This window comes from Phalacrocorax aristotelis, chromosome 3 (assembly GCF_949628215.1).
Source record: "Phalacrocorax aristotelis chromosome 3, bGulAri2.1, whole genome shotgun sequence".
Lineage (NCBI taxonomy): Eukaryota > Metazoa > Chordata > Aves > Suliformes > Phalacrocoracidae > Phalacrocorax > Phalacrocorax aristotelis.
The window spans coordinates 104,345,140-104,363,857 of record NC_134278.1 but is presented as its reverse complement, the minus strand read 5'-3'; the positions used below and the strand labels follow the sequence as shown (position 1 = coordinate 104,363,857).

General features: G+C 38.0%; 1 protein-coding gene across 31 annotated transcripts in view; it reads right to left on the bottom strand.

Annotated features, from left to right (window-relative positions):
- Positions 1-202: 202 nt before the first annotated feature.
- ESRRG (estrogen related receptor gamma) overlaps positions 203-18,718 on the bottom strand; it is a 404,960-nt gene continuing 386,444 nt past the window's right edge. For all 31 annotated transcript variants that reach the window (XM_075088879.1, XM_075088866.1, XM_075088864.1 and 28 more), the window contains 2 exons: positions 15,196-15,465; positions 203-3,929 (listed from right to left, as the gene is read on the bottom strand). In XM_075088879.1, coding sequence (XP_074944980.1) covers positions 3,685-3,929; positions 15,196-15,465 — 515 coding nt within the window. In that variant the 3' untranslated portion in view covers positions 203-3,684. The remainder of the gene's footprint in view (positions 3,930-15,195; positions 15,466-18,718) is intronic.

Genomic DNA, 18,718 nt, shown 5'->3' with positions numbered 1-18,718 from the left:
GCACCACAGTGGAATTCATTCTGACACGGCTTTATATAGCATTTATTTACATTCATATTGTACTTTAAGGGAGAAGTGATAACGCTGGCTCCTCTCTGAATGGAAGTAACAAAAGGTAATGCTAATTGCTCGGTTTCCTTCTCCGAAAAAGAAAATAAAACCAAAAAACCCCCACAACACAAAAAATAAAATAAAAGCAATCAAAAGTGGAAGCTTGTTTAATATTGCTCTACCATCATCCTGAAAGGCATAATAATTTGAGTTACACATCTGAACTGATTGGAGTTACAGAATCATATCTCCTTTTTGCATTTAACAATATATACAATATAAAATAAATACATTTACACAAATGGACATTGGTTGGAGCACACGGTATGATACACATCACAAAAATATACAGTTGATTGCTATACAGATGTGAAGCCCATCTACAGCTATAGACATGTTTGTTTTTATTTGTTGTTTTGTTTCGGTTTTTAACTACTGGCTATTATGCAACTCCTGGATTATTATAAGCAGTTTAATTTTCTTTGTCCTTTTGCGATCTTTGCACGATAAGACTGCCATAAAATGTTTTCCTAGGCAGGTAAACAGAGACGCTTAAATAATTAAAATACAATCACCAACACCCATTTTCTCTTCTATAAGAAAAATAGCAGTTTTAATTTTTTATATCTTTTTATGTTATCATTTAAATGCAAAATAGTGGAATAAATACAACAATCTGATCTGATTGAAACAAATGTGTAACTTCTGGGAGTCACACAATCATATTGCTTTAAATAAGAAAAAATTAAAAAATGAAGCAAAAATAGAAATTAAATCGTTATGGCTAAAACATACACCCTTTGAAATTTTCCCAACACTTCACATTAAGTAAGTGGTCTTGAAAGAACTCTTCTCCAGCAAGGTTTAAGATGAACAACGTTATAAAGCCCGTGCAGTTCTTTTAGCTATGTTTCAGGCAATGCTCTGACAGTCTTGAGATACTTGTTCTTTTGCAGCTCCAAAAAATTACGGAAAAGGAAAACTAAAGTTTGCACCGTGTGCCTTGAACACATCTCCATTTTCTGTGTGGTTTTGTTTACTTCTAGTCGACTGGCTTTTGACCCTGAAGCCCAAGTTCTTTAATGTGATACAGCAAAAACAATATTTATATTATATATTTATATATATATAGCGTACTTGAACAGTAGCAACTTAAACCCTGCACAAACTTTCTGGAAAATAAACTTTTTTTTTTTTTTTGCACTCTTACATATATAAATAATCTTATAGAATCAGCACCTTTTTCCCAGGAGTTGTATTTTTTTTTTTTTTGACATTTTTCAAAAGGGATGTGCCAATTTCTGAACTCCTATCACAGCTATAAATTTCAAGTTATTGACCATCTGAATGAATTGCTAATGATGATTTACCTAGAATCACACTACAGTCACTTCTCTACTGAGAAAACACAACCTACGATATAGTCCCATATAGCTAATGATAGATACACAGTTTTTTTTTTTTTCCTAGCACGAGGCCAATGGAGCATCAGCCCATTGTTATTTTGTTTAAAGCACACAACGTAGCAATAGTTTTGGAAACTTGTCCCCACCAAAAAAGTTTTGCAACAACACAGAGCGAGTTAATAACAACATCTGAGAGATGATTGAATAAAAGCTATATTTACAGCGTTTAAAAATTAGACTTATCTATAATCTTGAAATATTCAAAGTTTTATTTCTAAGCTATACATTGGTATTCTATAATAAACTGTTACAGAAATTATCCCTTGTTTTGAAAATATCATGATTTCAGTGTGTATCTGTTCATAACGAGTATTTGTTTGGAGTTTCGATCTCTTAATTATTACTAGGAAGAACCTTATTACCGGTACGGAATAGAATATACTACTGTAATCTCCTGAGGAATTGTACATCCAATATTGTCTCTAATTCTACCCTGTGTCTATAAGCACACACCACAAGAATCCAAACACCACAAGAAGAACAAGACAACAGTCTTTGAATGCAACATAAAAATTCAGAAAAGCACAGCAAACATGAAACATTGAAAAGCTGAACTACATTTCTTTTGTTTGTTAGGATTACAATTTTAATTACATCTGTGTACATAGAATAAGGATGTTCACATAGTACAGGGAGCAGCTACTAACACTGGTACATTGGTATAGCATTTGATGGAGGTTATTGTTTATTGGTTATTTAGCGACTGTAGTTTTCTGGGGGCATCTAATCGGTTTATACATTAGATTACACCTCGTAACAGTCTTGAAACTGACTGACTTTCATGCTGTGACAATACTGGTTGAAAAGCACATATACTGGTTTAGCTACTTGTTAAAGATTGCCATTTACAAAGTAAAATCTAAATCAATAAATAAGGTACAGAAGTGTTAAATTCTTCAATTTGGTCAGAAGTCTACTACTCTGATTTCTCGATTTCGCAAACGTCGGCATTTGCCTTATTGCCTCTAAGCTACTATTGGTTCATAGGGTTTTTCTGCGTGTGAGGTTATAATTTTGCAAACAGGCAGTATCTCGTTCATTTGCAACTGAAGCAGTTAGAAATCACGTAGCAACTATACCTTTGTACAGTCGCTGTCTCCTAACACCGTTACAGATTGGTATTTGACATGGAGTATTTGTATGTTAGACTACTCGGATATACTGTAGGTGTAATCTAATCCTTTGAGTCAGTGAACATTTAGTTATAAACTGGAGCTCATGTTAAGAAACTGGATGTTTTGGACCAGACTGGCACACAACATAAATTGCATCCGTGATAATATGCACCTTCCCTTCAACTATTGCTTTAGTAAGATAAATTCCCACATTAATAAATGGCTGAAAACTGGTAAAGCTGGTACAAAAAAATCTCCGTTAGTAAGAAGAAACAAAACATTTAAAAAAATCTTCCTTCAGGATTCATTTGTCCTTCATTATTGTTCATCATTGTTCAAGCCAGCACAAAAATGCAGTATTTCTTTCTCTTTAGTATTGCATGAATGAATAAAGCTTAAACTATTCCCTGAAAAAGTTACATTGTAGCTAACCTAAGAAATATCTGGAAGACTTGAAAAAACAATTAAGGAATCAAATGGCTGTAACTGATCTAGATGGAAAATGCAATGATAAGAAGCAGCCGATGCATCGTCGCTTAGTCGTCTAATTAGAGACTGCTCCTATGAAATCTAATACTGCATTCAGTCAGTTCATCGTGTTGTACTGTACTGCTAGGTACGGTGGTTCTCTCTTTGATTCCTTTGTCATTGGGGACATTATGGTTCATAATAAGTTCACTGGCATCCATATTATGGATTTCCATCCTTTGGCAGGCCTGGCTTCCATCTCTCTTCAATTAGAGACCTCTTTTAAAAAGTTCAGCAGCAAAGAAAAAAGAGAGAAGGAAAAAGGAAAGGAAAGAACAGAAAGGAAAAGAGAGAAAAGGAAAGGAAAAGAAAAACTGCATCAGAAAGACACAGAAGAAAAAGTTGAAAGCTGCTTCACAGTCTTGCTGCTAAATATCAGTGCAGTCATGTTTTCCTTAATTAAACACTAAGTTTCTTTGCCATTATTATCCTGTTTATTTTCCCTTTTTTTTTTTTTAATTTTTTTCTTTTGTTTTGTTTGTTTGTTTAAAACGTGCATGATGGGGAAGCCCATGATGCTTTAGTCAGACCTTGGCCTCCAGCATTTCCAAAAAAAGTTTGTGCATGGGGACTTTGCCTTCCAGTTTGATGTTGTAGAAATGCTGCACAGCCTTGGTGGAGGTTTGCCTCAGGAGCGGGAGAGTCATCAACATCTTGCCTGCGCGGCGGGGGTCTTCCATGTGCTGCCCGGCCTCATAATCCTGCAGAGCCTCATGTAAGACGTCCTGAAGTTTCTGCACTGCCTCAACATCCTCTATGTGCATTGAGTCTGCAAAACAAAGGAGCAACAGGAGGCTTCAGTTTGGCGAGCCAAAAGTCAGATTACGCTACGTTGCACAACACTTTCACTGGTTCTGTCCATCCTCTTTCACAAAGGAGGAAGATAATTACCCGCTAATTTCTGTATTGACCTTCAGGAAAATATCTGGAACTGCCGCGGAACTACAAATGTATAATTAACCCTTGCGTAAGTAATCCTTCTCCTCATCCTCCTCTATCGAGTAGAGCAGTCACCCTTGCTGCTCCATAAACCATTTCTTACAGTTCACGCTTTGAAGAAATCGAGAGCACCAAAGGGCTGTATGAATAGAGGCCTGGGGTTTTTTCAGGGAAGCAAGAATGACTGCCCTGCTTTGAAAAGCTGGGTAAAATTCTGGGTCGGGCTGCAAGGCTGTGGAGTGGGAAGCCATGGTCGTTACCCAGCGCTCAGAGACACTAATCGTGGGATTAGGACCACTGCACTGCCACAAGGGAAAAGCGGGTTTGATGTGACTTCCTGATAGGTTTAGCAATTTTTTTCTCCCTCGGGCACATTCAGACAGACAGGCAACACTTAGGATGTGTTCCTGAACAGCTTTTGTTCTGTGAAGCTAACATCTCCTACAAGGTGCAATCCTTCCCTCCCACCCACCTGGGGGTGGGGTGGGGTTATCTTGCTACTGTTGGGGTTTTGCACTTTTTCTAAATCACTCAAAGCAAGCACTTTGCCCTGTACCTTTCCAGGTGAGATGCTTTGGTGGTTTAAGTATTGGGTGAAAACACAACACACACCAGGAACTAAACTAAACTGCTACGTGACCCGGAAAGATGAAAGCAATGGAAGTGTGAAACAAAAAGAAAGACCTTACTGAAATAACTGTAAAATCCTCAACAGCATAGATACAGAAAGGGAAGATGTCCCTGAGAACACACAGTTACTGCACCATGCTGAGATGAGTTCAGATGAGCAGCCCTAATTCTCTGACTTTTATGTAGTCGTAAATGCCAAAAAAAAACTTGATGTGGTTCAAAGTGAGGTGAATGTAAGTACGGAAGAACAGTCATAAGTCAAAGAGACCACCAGACAGCCCCCTACCAAAATTTGGGTGGTCGACAGACTTACAGAGCCAATAAAACACCACGTGAAAATATAACTCCTGTGAGGGGGTGTGAGTCCTAGGGATGGGCTACACTGTGCAAGCTTAACTCAGGGTGAAAGTGGGACTTGGCATTATTGAAGTATACCACTGAAAACTCTAGTTAGTACAACGCGGCTTTGCATCTTAATTTTTGGGTTTGGTATAAAGCCCCTGTTCCCAGGAAGAATAACGACTGAGGAGTTGGATGGTGCAGAGCCCACTTCTATTATAGTTTCCAAGCCCCGTATTAAGCGGTCTGATGCCCTGGATCAGTATTTCGACAGAGCCTCATGTTTTACCCCGCTGATGATAACAACATCAAATTTTGCACGTGCTTCAAATACCAGATTTACCTTCAGAGAATTAAGATGCATCTAAGATTCATTTCCTAAAAGCTGACGTGCAACTATTTCCTCAGATAATTAGGCCAGATAGTAAATACATCTCTCTCTTCCAACACAAACATGTAAACCAAAACACAAACCAGTAAGTAACAGGTTAACAAAAATGTTGCAGCTTCTATTGTCAAAACAAATGTGCAAATTGAAAAGAAAAAAAAAAAAAAAAAGTTACAGCTCCCGCTCTAAAACAGCCACTTAATTATATACAAGTTTGGATCATTTAGCACGTTTTATTGATTTTGATGACAGTTTATCTGTTAATTACACATAATGGAGTCCTATGGGGATTTTACATGTTTAATAATTCTGAGTCTTAGCGAATACATGCTCTAAGAAGCACGCAGTTAAGACATACGCTGCAGGGATGCGATCCTGCACATCAAGGTGCACTGTGCTGAAAGCAGAGAAACGCAAAAATCTCTCTCTTAGGGAAAAAGAAAGCTACAACATTTTAAAAAAGATGACAGGGAAATATTACCTCTGGCAAAATCTAGTTCTAATTAATGTAAGACCCTTCCCCAAATCCATACATTTTTGATAGTTTTCTAATATGGCAATTCTATTAAATAATTCTGTATCAATAAGAGAAAATCCCTGAATCCTGTGTCCTACAAACAGACGTTATCGATACAGACATGCTAACACACACACAAACGTGAGTGATGTCTTAAGCATAGTGTCCAACCACCGGGCTTAATTTGGCATGCAAACTCCAACCAAACTGTCGTCTTCACTCCCTGACTCTTTAGCAAGTCCTTGGGTATTCACTGGTGTGCTACAGAACACACGATGTGCTACTCCAAATAATTTTTCTATAAAGCACGCAGAGTTTGCGCAGAAATTACACATCTTTTCCTACTCTCCCCAGACCCACCGTGCCAGGGCCAAATTCGCTGGGGAACGAGATAGGCTCATTTTAGCAGCAATAAAATGCCTGGCAAGTCAAAGTCTCGCCAAGTTCTTGTGTATTTTTTGTTTTACACCATACTGCATAGAGACACACGTCTTTCTGGAGAACCTGACTATAAATGTTTGGTTTTTAAGCCTTGACAAAACTGGTTTGATTCTTCCCAGAATCAGCATTTGTAACTGTGACCATTATTGAATCTGCAAATTCATGGATGCAGTCTGGACTAAGGTATTTTTTGCACAGGGATGAAACTTGCCTGAGATCTTTAGCTCTGCAGCTTGGATAGCAATTTGGTCTGCAGCGTTAGGAATATATATATGTTCCACGTATTTCTTTCACAGAAGCTGAATGAGGAGAGAAAAGAGGAAAAGAACACCTCTAGAAAACACAAGAATGGAACGTGAATCAAAACCTGCCCTCTGATACAGCTATTACACCCCACGCTCTCAAACTCTTCCACTGTGTGGACAACATCTTAAAAAAAGGGATCTTATCCTCTCCTTGCAGGGGTGACTGTATACCATCCCTCCAGTAAACAGAGCAATTGCTTGCACGGGAAAGTAATAGCAGTAAAGCAGTTAATGCATTTGTTGCTGTCTTTGAAATCAATTTAGCAGCTGGGAAGAACGTGACCAGCCAGCTCTCTGCTGGCCTGATGCAAGCGCTCCGCTGCCCAACATTCATGGAGCAGAGCTGAAGAAGCTGCGCTTTGGGAAACAGAATTTGTCACAGGATATGAGGCAAGGAAAAACAGCAGAGGGAGGGACACTTCCAAACAGTGATTCAGACTTCGAACTCTTCTTTTAAAATGGCGATTTAGCTTGGAAGATTTAAAAATGATTTAATTAAATTACTATGATAATTTAACTTCCCGTTTACAGAAAAGATTCGAACTCATTTCAGCCTTACCCATTCTAGGGTCTGCTAGTGTTTAAATGCAAACTCACTAAACCTGAGCTATTTAATTAGACCATGATTCAGCTCGCAGATTGCTCAGGAAAATATTAATCTCTACAAAGATCCTTCTTCAAGTTTTAGCCTTGCAGTTTGGATCTTCCACTTTATTCCTGATATTAAACGAATGCAGATCTTAATCCCTCAGGTGTAAGCCTTTGAAAATAAGGGAAATGGTTGAAAATGCTGAACTAGCCAAGGGGAAAAGAGGAGGCAAAATAAAAGAGGAATCTTTTCAGTAACTACAGACTGGCAGATGTTGAAGTGAATTCAGAGCAGGTTAACTTACTGCTGATAAACCCAATCCTCTCAAGTAAGAGAGGGCAATGTCAACAAGAACCACTATAATTTAAGGAAACACAGAGTCTGTGTGACAATCCAGAAACAAAGAAATAATTCCACAGACAATATAAAATTGAATTATAAGTCAGGTACAAAGATTTTGAATGTTCTTCCTATACCAAGAAGAACCCTAGAAATTTTTTTTTTTTCAAAGTGGCTTTGTAGACCGTCTGGATAATTTACAATTACATCCTACATAGGAAATATCCAGAGGAAATGTAAACTCAGATGTAATACACTTAAAAATCAGTGCCTATATAAAGAATGAAATTAAAGAGGGTAATTTAAAAGTGTTGTCATTTGAAAGCAAGCAGAATTTGATCACAAGTGCCCTGCAAAAAAAGGATCCCAAGCTGGTGAAACTTAAGACCTCAACAGACAAATGCAAGACTTGTTGATATGATGCACTGCTGAGAACATGGGATTTCAGTCTAGAAGGGGGAAAAGTTGTTTCTGGTCAGTGCCGCGATGTGTAAGAGAGATATCAACAAATGAGGACATCGACTCATTGGGGTCTGCTACGCGAATCTCGTTCTATCCTTGCAAATAACTTCTTTCACCATCACAGGATGGAAAAAATAGAATTGTAACTCTTCTGAACAGCCAATCGATCATATCAGTGTGCAGAAATGGGAGAAAACTAGAGTTCTCGTCAAAGAAAAATACCACAAGATCCAGAGAGAAATTCAGATTACATTCTACCTTGTTTAAAATTCGAGCTTTGTCTTGAGATGCAGCAAACAAACATCCAGCCATCCAGATTAGAACATACCACAAGAGGTGACAACTAGCTAAAGATTGGAAAGCACCTGAACTGAGGGCAAGGAGACCTCTCAAAACACTGCTCTGAGGAGAGTTAAAGGCTGGTATGTATGTATTTTGTATATAATGTCACTACAAAGTGGTAGAAACCCAGGGGTCTCAAATGAAGTATTTCTTCATGTCAGAAAACTCGGGCGGCATAAAGGAAGAAATTATTATAGCGAATCAAGCAGCAGGGAGTATGCAGCAGCAAACACACATTAAGATGCTGATAAAGCACATCAGAGAGGCAAATATCAACAAGTACTTGAAAGACAGTAATCGCTGTGATTTTTGTCACTCCTTATGGCTGAGCAGTTCGCACATCCAAACCAGATGAATCGGGTTAGAAAGTTGCAGGATCCTGGAAGAACTGGATGGGACGAAGAGTAAGAAGAGCAGGCAAAATGGTTTTTGCTCTATGTAAGGACAACAAAATCCTAATCTGGATTATGCCTCAAGTAAGAGGAATTTATTATCTAGATTGTATTGCCAATCCAGAAACCCCACAAAAACCACTGCAGTCAGCATTCGTTGGCGGGTGAACTGTTCTCGGAATTACAGAACCCCTTCCCCTCCTGCCTCAAACGTACGCCAGATTTACACACGGAAACTTGCATTTTTGCAGAGTGCTTGCCCCCACTGTGATTCTGTATATTTTTTATGAGAAAGACAACACAGTGACATTTTGAAAAGCATATTGCTTAAGATGGAAGCAACGCACGGAAATGGTGGATAGCAAATCAAACGAGGTTCCTGGTTCCCTCACCCAGCAAGAATTCACATCCTCTTCCAGTCTAGAACTGAAATTGCCCCAGATGATACTTACTTTGGTCCTCCCTGTGTAGGATCAACAAATAAACTTAATTTTGACCACCTATTTGCCTGTCTTTCCTGAACAGAGCTATTTGCTGGGGTCTGCATGGTTAGGCTGAGACAAGCACATAGACAAATAGAGTATCTTCCCTTGAGAAAGAGTACGGCACAAATGATCTGACATCTGGATTATTCTATTGGAAACAGACACTTCAGTCGGAATGTATGTTGGAAACTGAAGAGGAATAAATTAAGAATTCCTTGTCCATAGAAATTATAGGCAGTGGGAACTAAAAAAGTAAAACAAAGGCTTGTACTATTGATTTTAGTGAACAAGGTCTTAGTCTGGATTGCACTGGATCGGCCTACTTTTAAAGAGAGACAGGAAAACTGAAGCCTCAAAACAGCTTTTAAGACTCAGTAGGAAATGAAGACGTAGTAAGAAAAGACATTGTTTCACAGAACACGCCTATTTATTTCAGGGGCTAACTGGATTAGCAGTGAACTAAAACCACAGGCATAAGGTAAGTTAAAACATAGTAAACCACCTTTATTCTATTCCTCAAATGGCTTACTTTCCACTAGGGTAGGCAGTGAGGGCAATAAATAAAGGAATTTTTCCGCAATGCAGAATAAATTGCATACTATGAACTGGTTCGAGTACCTACTCCATAGGGCTACTAAAACTCTGGAACAGGGGAATTAGAAAGATAGAGCTGCGGGATAAGATACCAACTAAAAGAAAACGTTGAATGAATGCTTCAAAATCCTTTTTATCCCCTACAAGATATAAGTAATTGCCATAATTACCACTGAGAGCCACTAGTTTAGTGCTGTGGAAAAGCAGGACGAATAACAGTGAAGACTAGCAATTGCACTGGTGACACAGTGGTTCATACCATTGCTTTCTTACCCAGAAAATCCGCCTGCCAGCATGGAGCTGGCCCTTGGCAGACACAGCACTGCGCTCCCCTTCCAGCCCTGCTCCAGCACAAAGGAACCCGGGGCTCCGGCCTCCCGCCGGCCACTGGGCTGGCCTCGCTTCTTGCCCTTCGTGAGTCTCAGGATGCTAACACGTAAATAATATCTGCCTACTTCATAACTAAGTGAGGGATATCTCAGTTACTCAGTTACTAGACCAACTACCAGAAAAAGAAAAAAGAAATTAAACCATTAATTAAGTCCACTACCATTTGCTTAATGCCATCATTAAGCAAATGGTAGCAGTTATTTATTTTCTCTAAGAATTGTGGGTGCCATCTATTTGATGACATGAAAATGGAATATGAAAAAGAAACTGTGTTCAAGCAACACAAAAACTATGACTATAGTGGCAACTTCCTTTTCTAAAGTATTTCTGTGCTGTACCACTCTCTATCAAAATCACATAAAAGAGTTAACACACCTCGCTGTTTATATTTGGCAAAATAAACATTGGTAACACACCACTAACACACAGGTGCATATATATTTTTTATGTATGCCTATTCATGACAGACACATTTTAATAATGAATTCTAACAAGACGACTAAATAAATAAAATGAAAAACTGGACATTATTAGAAACTAAATATAGTATGTTGTGACAAAAGATAAGCTACAGTCTATACTGGGAATAAAGATGATGTCCAGTGGAATAAGTGATTTACAGGGTTCTACAAATTAATTTTTATTATTAGAATATTATTTAATGGTGATAGCCTAGTGCTCCGAGTACACTTTTCTTGTGGCTGGAAAGCTAAATGAGTTGTAAGAACAAACTAATTTTTTTACCAGGATAGATGATCGTGCAACTTTACCGGCATCAGTGTTGATCTGTGCTTCATGATGCTAAAATGCACAAGATACTTCTTGGTTCTCACTCCTTCAGTACTGAAAGTGTGCTGGGTTTTTTTTTTTCTTTTTTTGGAGAGTTAATAATAGTGACCAGAGATTGTGATGGTGAGTGGAGGTCCTTTTCTCCTTCTTGTGGTAGAGGCTAGACAGCTAGTATTAGCATTTAAGATTAAATTTTCAACAGTGCACAGGTTTATACTCTTAAGTGCCTAGCATCCACATTTGGGTCAGATTTTTCAAGATGCCAGCAGCCTATTAGGCAGATACACACGGATCTGATTTTCCAGTGTGCTAATGTATTTTGACACTCTAGCTCCTTATGTTAGGTCTTAGATGGGAACTGAGCTTCTCTTAAAAATCTGGTCTCAGTTGTGACTCCTAAACTCTTCTGCAGCATTTGGCCTGGAGGCACGATTTAGTCCTTACTGATTAGGCAATTTCAAAAAACTGCTCACCTGCAACTCCCTGTTTAGTGTTACCCAATCGATACATGAAAGCATTTTCTAGTACAAGAGAGATGAGCAGCTCATCTTTTCTGTGTCTGAGTGTTCACGTGTGCGTGTGTGCACTTGTGTACACTTCAAACAAATTTTGTAAATATTTCACCTTCCCTTACACACGAGGAAGTAATTGGTACATGCATGTTTTGGAAACCATTCAAAGTTGATTTTCTGCGTGGGTAAACAAAGTGCTCATTGGTGCCAGCTTGCTTCATTTGGGCGGTGTGAGGCGGAACGCAGGGTAGTTGCATCCTGCAGCTTCAGGGTACCTACTTGCTTTTGTGTAGAGAGGGTAGAGAAAGACGGAAGGAACTTGTGATGCTGACAGGACAAGGGCAATGCCGTGGTGAGGGGGACTTCTCTGGAGTTCAAGCATAAAGGCTGTATTAATTACTACTGAATCAGTGCAGATGTTTAAAACTAACCTGATAAATTCCATCTCAAGCACTACATATTAAATGTAACTGTTGAAATCATGCCGGTATAGACTTTAACGTACACAGGAATGAAATGTCTGTACATTCCAGGCTTGTGCTCTTATACATGTATTTCAACTTTTCAGACACTATATGTGCTCCATTTGAAATCAGTGACAAGCTACAAGGTTGATACCTCTTATATTTCTGGAAATTTACAGAAGCAGTGTGGCATTGGCCAACCCTAAAAAGAGAACATTTGATAACAGCTGTCAGAGAATCTCCCTGAAAAACAGCTCCTCCTCCCCACCTTTCAGAAAGCAAATGGCAGGATTATCTCAGATCAAGTACTGCACAGCTAGACTCTGTAGACCTGAAGAAAAGTTAGCAATTGGGGTGTTTTAATGCTCACAATACTGAGATTTGTTGGCCAAAACAAAGCTTGTGGTATTTATTCAAACAAAATACAATCAATATGAAGACAAGCTACAATTTCTTTTTCCTGCTTCTATACGCCAGCTGGGAAAGTACTATGACACTGTATCATAAATCACTAACACAGATACAGAGCTATAAAACCATCTTTGTCTACTGTTTACAGTAGAGTCAACCTGGGATTCTTTCTAGACAGTGTGGATATGGCAAAAATGTCTGAAACGCCTAAGATTTGTTATTCTACTTCATGCATTCTCTCTACTGCTATAAAAAGGCTAATGTATTTTAAACCAGAAAAAATAAATAGTGGAAGTTTTGGAAGAAAGCAGAGGTAGCGACAAAATATATTAAAATGTCAATTGCTAACTGATTGATTTTATAATGGCTTTTTATTTATTTTCCTTCCAATATAGCTGCATTTACATTAATCAGGTTCACAGTTATGTGAAAATAAGCTATTTCGGGTTTTGTCTGTAAAAAAAGACAAAAGCTTTTAAAATTTTACTTTAATTTTACTTACATTTTAGTAGGATTTGTAAATTAAAACTCTAGTGGTCTGATATTCTTTGATGGCCAGTAATTCTGCAGGTGCTATTTTACACCTACAGGTTAGTGTGACTACAGCTGATAGAAGTTTGTTACCTGCTGCACGTACAACCTGAAGCTGAAATTTTGAATATTAGGAGCCAAAACATTCTGTTGAAAGGGAAGTTGAGTGGCTGGGCTGCTATTTAACTCCTCCTTGCAATAGTTTGATTTTAGAATAGCAATTTTATTTCTTTTAAGATGAGGGAAGGAAATTCTTTCACCTAAGTGCATCCTGAATTTTAGTATGCTGAATTGTATTTACCTCTTGCATCATCCTGGTTGTAATTCCCAGCAAAATTAATAAAGCTACAGATGATTTTGACAGGATCTATGCACAATGAATGACTAAACTTTTTTTGGCAGCACTATCTTTTGTTATTACTTAAACACTGCATGTCTTTTTTGCAGAAAAAAAGAAAGGCATGAATAGTATTTAACATCATATCCCTATGTTCTATCCCCTTATCCTTTTTATCAAGTAAACTATAGAAATATTTCTAATTCAGTCTCTGAGTTACAGAATCAAAATAACCACAAAAAACTCTTCTCAATTTAGTCTCCTAATTTCAGATAACTTTCTTGCTGTGTTCATTAAGTATGACCAATTTTGAGAAAAATCCTTCTCGTAGCTGCAAAGCATCCTCAAGTGTCTACTTACAGTGGCCAAAAATTATAAACAGATCTTCTCTTAAAAATAATTTTCATCTTTGAGAGGCATTTCACCATTTTTGTTATTCTGGAAATAAGAGAATATCCTAAAACTAAGGGCAGAGTTAGTGGGATGGAGAATATTTTACGAGGAAACTAATAAGCATTTTGGCTTTGCATGTTTTTGAATTATATTTCCAATTAAAAATGCAGAGTGCTAAATCGCATTACAAAGACAAATAGGAAAGTACAACTTCATTGTTGAAAACAATTTCCCTCCTATCAATCTGAGGATTCATGCATCAATATTGTAGATGAACTGTTAATTACAAAATCAATTAAAAAATTATTTCTAAAAACAGTCACGCGTCCTGGCTCTCAGGGGGGCAATTTGGGCAGAAGGTCTCATCTCACTAGGACCGCGCCAAATCACAAGTCGTCATCCACAAGTAAGCAAAAGCAATCTGGTTTTTCATTTTTCAGCGCGGCTGAGCCCAGCCTGAGATTGATCGTCACATATGGCCCCAGAAAACAAACTGTCAATACCTTGAATGCTGCAGAATTTGAACAAATAGCCGTCCGCCCATTCAAGCCACTCATTGCATCCCATTTAACAGATTTTATTGACAGTTTCCTTCTTGTAATTAAAGGGAAAACTACTGGCCAGCAACCAAGATAAAGTTCAAAGATAGGGTCAAAACAAAAGCAGATGGAGGGGCACGGTGTGACTGTCAATGGAACATAGCATCAGAGCATGTTATTGACACACAGGTATCTAATGATCGGCACGTCATTAAAGAGGGATCTATCGTGAACTTTATGCAAATGCTAAAAGGGACTTAAGACCACAATAAAGCATTAAGGAGACACAAAAGGAAAAACAACAAAGCACAAACGATTTTTACTTATCTGACAGTATTCACTGCTTCAGCACTTTTAAATTCAAATCCAGGAAAAAAATTCTTTCTGAGTTTTTTAACCCTTGCTGCACAGGTAATAATTTTTGCAGGAGCATTCCCATAAATGCAGAGGATCCGTAAGGTAAGGTGTGGTCCTTGTGAGATTAAATAAGAACTTCCTCCCTCCTCCCATACCCTGAATTCACCCCATCAAACAAATGGGTAGCTGCCTTTAAAAAGAACGTATGTAGCATATTCTCATGCACCCTTTCTGGTAATTTTAACTGCAATGATTAGACTTGCCTGGATTATGGAATGGATTTAGGAGAACAACATCTATATTCATTTGAAAGGATCTTTGCCTGTAAAATACTCTCCAAATCATACAGTGCAGTATTCTCCACTCCCTTAGGACCATATTCCACAATTATATAGAACCAGAAAGCTCCTCTTAGTTTGCTGCCCGTTAGACTAAGGTCTGATTAGCAATTTCTTATTCTAAAACCATGTTTAAAACAAGCATGCAGAAAGTATTATGGAGAAAAAGTGACATATGAAAAATGTAGCAACCGTCATGCCACTCTGCCAACCTGAATTAGCAAGTGCTATAGCTTTGAGGGTGACAAACTCTTCTTTCTCCAGCTTCATGCTCTTGTATTTCTTTACCAGCTGCAGTATGGCATTGTTAAGGTCAAGAAGGCCTGCCAATTTGGATTGGTCTTCATCCATAATATAATCTTCAGCATATACAAGCTCATCCTCAAAAGAAAGTGACCGGTATACAACACCGAGAATCAAAATCTCCATCCAAGCACTCTGCAGAAGGCTCATCTGGTCAGCGAGAGACAAAGTGGAGAATCCTGAATAGGAAAAAAATACAGGAAAAATATTAAGCACGTTTGGATTTGTCAGAAACCTGCTCCTCTTTTTTATTTATTTTTATATACGTTGTGATAAAACATGTACGTACTTTATTATTCTCCCTTCTGCTTTTGTGCCTCTCCTCCCCGTCCTACTACAGAAAAGTAAATCAATATAAACCCAAACATTTTCTAATCAATGTACGAAGTTATAAACAAGTTGGAATTTGCAGGCTCATTCTGTAAGAATCCTGTTAATTTGGGGAGTCTTGCAGTGATAAGCCTGCAATTTGTATGATGCCTTCTTTGTTCTGAAATACTCATGCTTAGTTCTAAAACCTGATGCCGTGAAACAGGAAGCTGATGACTCTGTTCGTTACCATAAACCAAGAAGGATGATTTAGGAGAGAAAAAAAAAAAACACACCACCTTTTTAAAAGGGAAGATTTGATGTTTTTATAGAATTAAGGTGCTTGTCATAAAGAGGAAAATTCTCTTTGAACTTTAACCTCAGGGTAAAGAGAAGTAACACCTACCCTCCGCAGAAAAGATGCTAATTACTTCTGTAATGGCTCCCGCCTCTACTACACTTGTTGAAGTAACAGGGTGGCATATTAAAGTGCCAAGCGAACAGCAGTCACGCATCCTTTTTCTGAGGGCAAGTGAAAATGTAATAAATGCCTCTTAATGAATTTAACTTTTGCTCTTTTTTTTTCTGCTGTCTTTCCTAACAGGATCACTAAGGGCAAACATCTTTACTGTCTTACCTTTTCAGACTCTTGTTTACAGTACCTGTTAATTTATTATATCAAACTGCTAATATCCCAATCGCATTAGAAGCTACAAAACAATATGGGAAAGGAAGTGATTTTCCTGGCCTGTTGGAGAAATGCAGTAGTTTGCCAGTTGGCACCATCAACCACAAGTACTTAATAAAATCATCAAAGGGGATTAGTCAAGCTTTTCTTAAAGGGTCTTAAGACATGTCTAAGGCTTTCATTTAGTTGTTTATGGAGCTGCTTACATGTCCTTTGACAGGGTTCCCACTGTAAGGACATTGTTTTTGGCGTCCAATTACACTTAAATGCATTTTTCTGTTTTGAAAGTCGAGAGTTACAGACAAGCAGGAATATATCATAAACTAGCAAATCTGCAAGGCATCTACACCAAACAAGATTTTATCTATAAGCACTAAGCAGCAAAGCTAATACAATAAAAAAGACCCCCCTCCTCCAAACCACCAGGCATCCATAAAAAATGAAACATAAAACTGGCTGCATGCGCGCTCTCTCTCATTTTTTCCCCCTTCTTATTTGTTTTCATTTTCTCTTAGTGTCTTTTGAGTCTTGTGATAGAACTGTAGCTCTCTGTCTTCAAAAACGCCAACAAAAACTGAGCCAACAACAACAGGAAACCCTTGAAGAGGTGACAATGGAAAATAACACATCTGCGATTAAAATAAATAAGAGGGAAATGGAGAAGAAATAATCATTTGAAAGGTTATAGGGAGGAATTCATGATTTCAATTAGCTTCAACATTTCTGTTCCTTCCCGTCTTTCAAGAACCAGTTTTTCTGCAGTAGCAGATGGACAGAGAACGTAGCCTGCAGCACCGTCCTGTGACAGCCCCATTCGCCCTCCCAGACACTGCTGTTAGTAAATAGATTTACACATTCTCCAATCTCCACACATCTTTCTGCCGAATAATTAAAAGCAGGATGATTAGTTTATTGAGTGGAAGGAGGAACTTTTTTATTGAGGTCCATCCACGATTTTATCAGGGCCAGCACTTTTACGGTTGTCATGAGGGTGCAGGCATCCAATTTTTCTTATCTGCCTGATTAATACAAACGCTGTTTCAGGACGCATTAATTAACAGATACAAATCTACGTTCTCATGGAAGGATCAATACAGAGAAGAAAAGAGGCATCAATGTGAATTTAGTGCTGATGATGGAGAAGGCACTCTATTGACATTTACGTGCGTAGAAACTTTAAAGTTGCAGTGGAGCCCTTTTGTCCCTGTGATTTACAAATTAACAATTTTTCAGCTATAACAATGTTTCACACACTTCTGAGGAGTTTAATTAAGCAAAAAGCAATAAAATCAGTTTTGATTAAGGAAAGTTTAGCCTGCAGATTCTCTCCATGCTTTTTATCCTGAAGACTCTCAAATTCCTCCTTTTATTTACTTATCTATTTTAGTAGAGGTTTGTTTGGGTTTTAAAAAAATAAATAATGCTATGTTTCAGTAACATTTATTGTGTACCACAGTCAAAGGAAATTAAATATGCCCTGTGAGGGAGAAAAATGGGATGCTGCCTATAATTTATTGTACTGCACTCTTGAAAAAATCTGCATTCTAGTGCAGTAAATATACTAATTGTTTTTATATGACACAAAAAATCAAAAGAAATTTTTTACATTATAGAAATAATGGCAAATATAAACCACACTGTTCTGCTCTCCAACAATAAATCAAACAAACATGATTATTTTCTTCCTGATCGAAGTAACTTCCCCTTGAAAGCCTGCTCAGTGAAAGCATGTTTTAACTTTTAAAGGCATCCCTTGTGGCAATGTAAAGCTGCATCAAGTTGTAATTAATCTGGTTTTGTTTTGTTTTGATTTTTCAGAAAATGTGAAAGCAGCATGTCTCTTGTATCACACCAATGTTCAGCAAGCCTCAGTTAAAAGAATAGATTACACAGGCACATGTATTTACATACGGAGATTTATTTTTAATTGTTTGGAGGCGGCTGCACTTATTTCATGCCAAACTGTGCTCTGGTTCTCTGAGCTTTTGTTATATGAACTCCCTAGATCAACCACGTTCTGTGACAAGTGGACATGTACTACTTTAAAATGGAACTATTTTTTTAAAAAGTCTCCAAATTAGACAAAACACACTTCCAGCTTTCTGGACCAGTAGTAGCTTTTGCAGTCACAACTGTAAGCTCTTTCCAAACTGCCCTGAGACGCTGCATGACGGCGTGGCTTTGAACTTTGTCGTGCATTGGGTGGCTCCTTAATCCTGAAGAGTCTTGCAGGTCAATGTTTTAAATGTAGAACTGCATAATGGCTTTTAAACATACAGTCTTGTGTACCTTTTCCCCCTTCAGCGTGTACCATATTGGTGACAACTTTGATCTCTTTCCATCTCCCTCCCCAAGTCAATGCCATTTAATGTATCTCAGGCATTTGCTAGCAGAATGACTCTGTACCTTGACCTGTAGTTAAATAGCATGTTTAT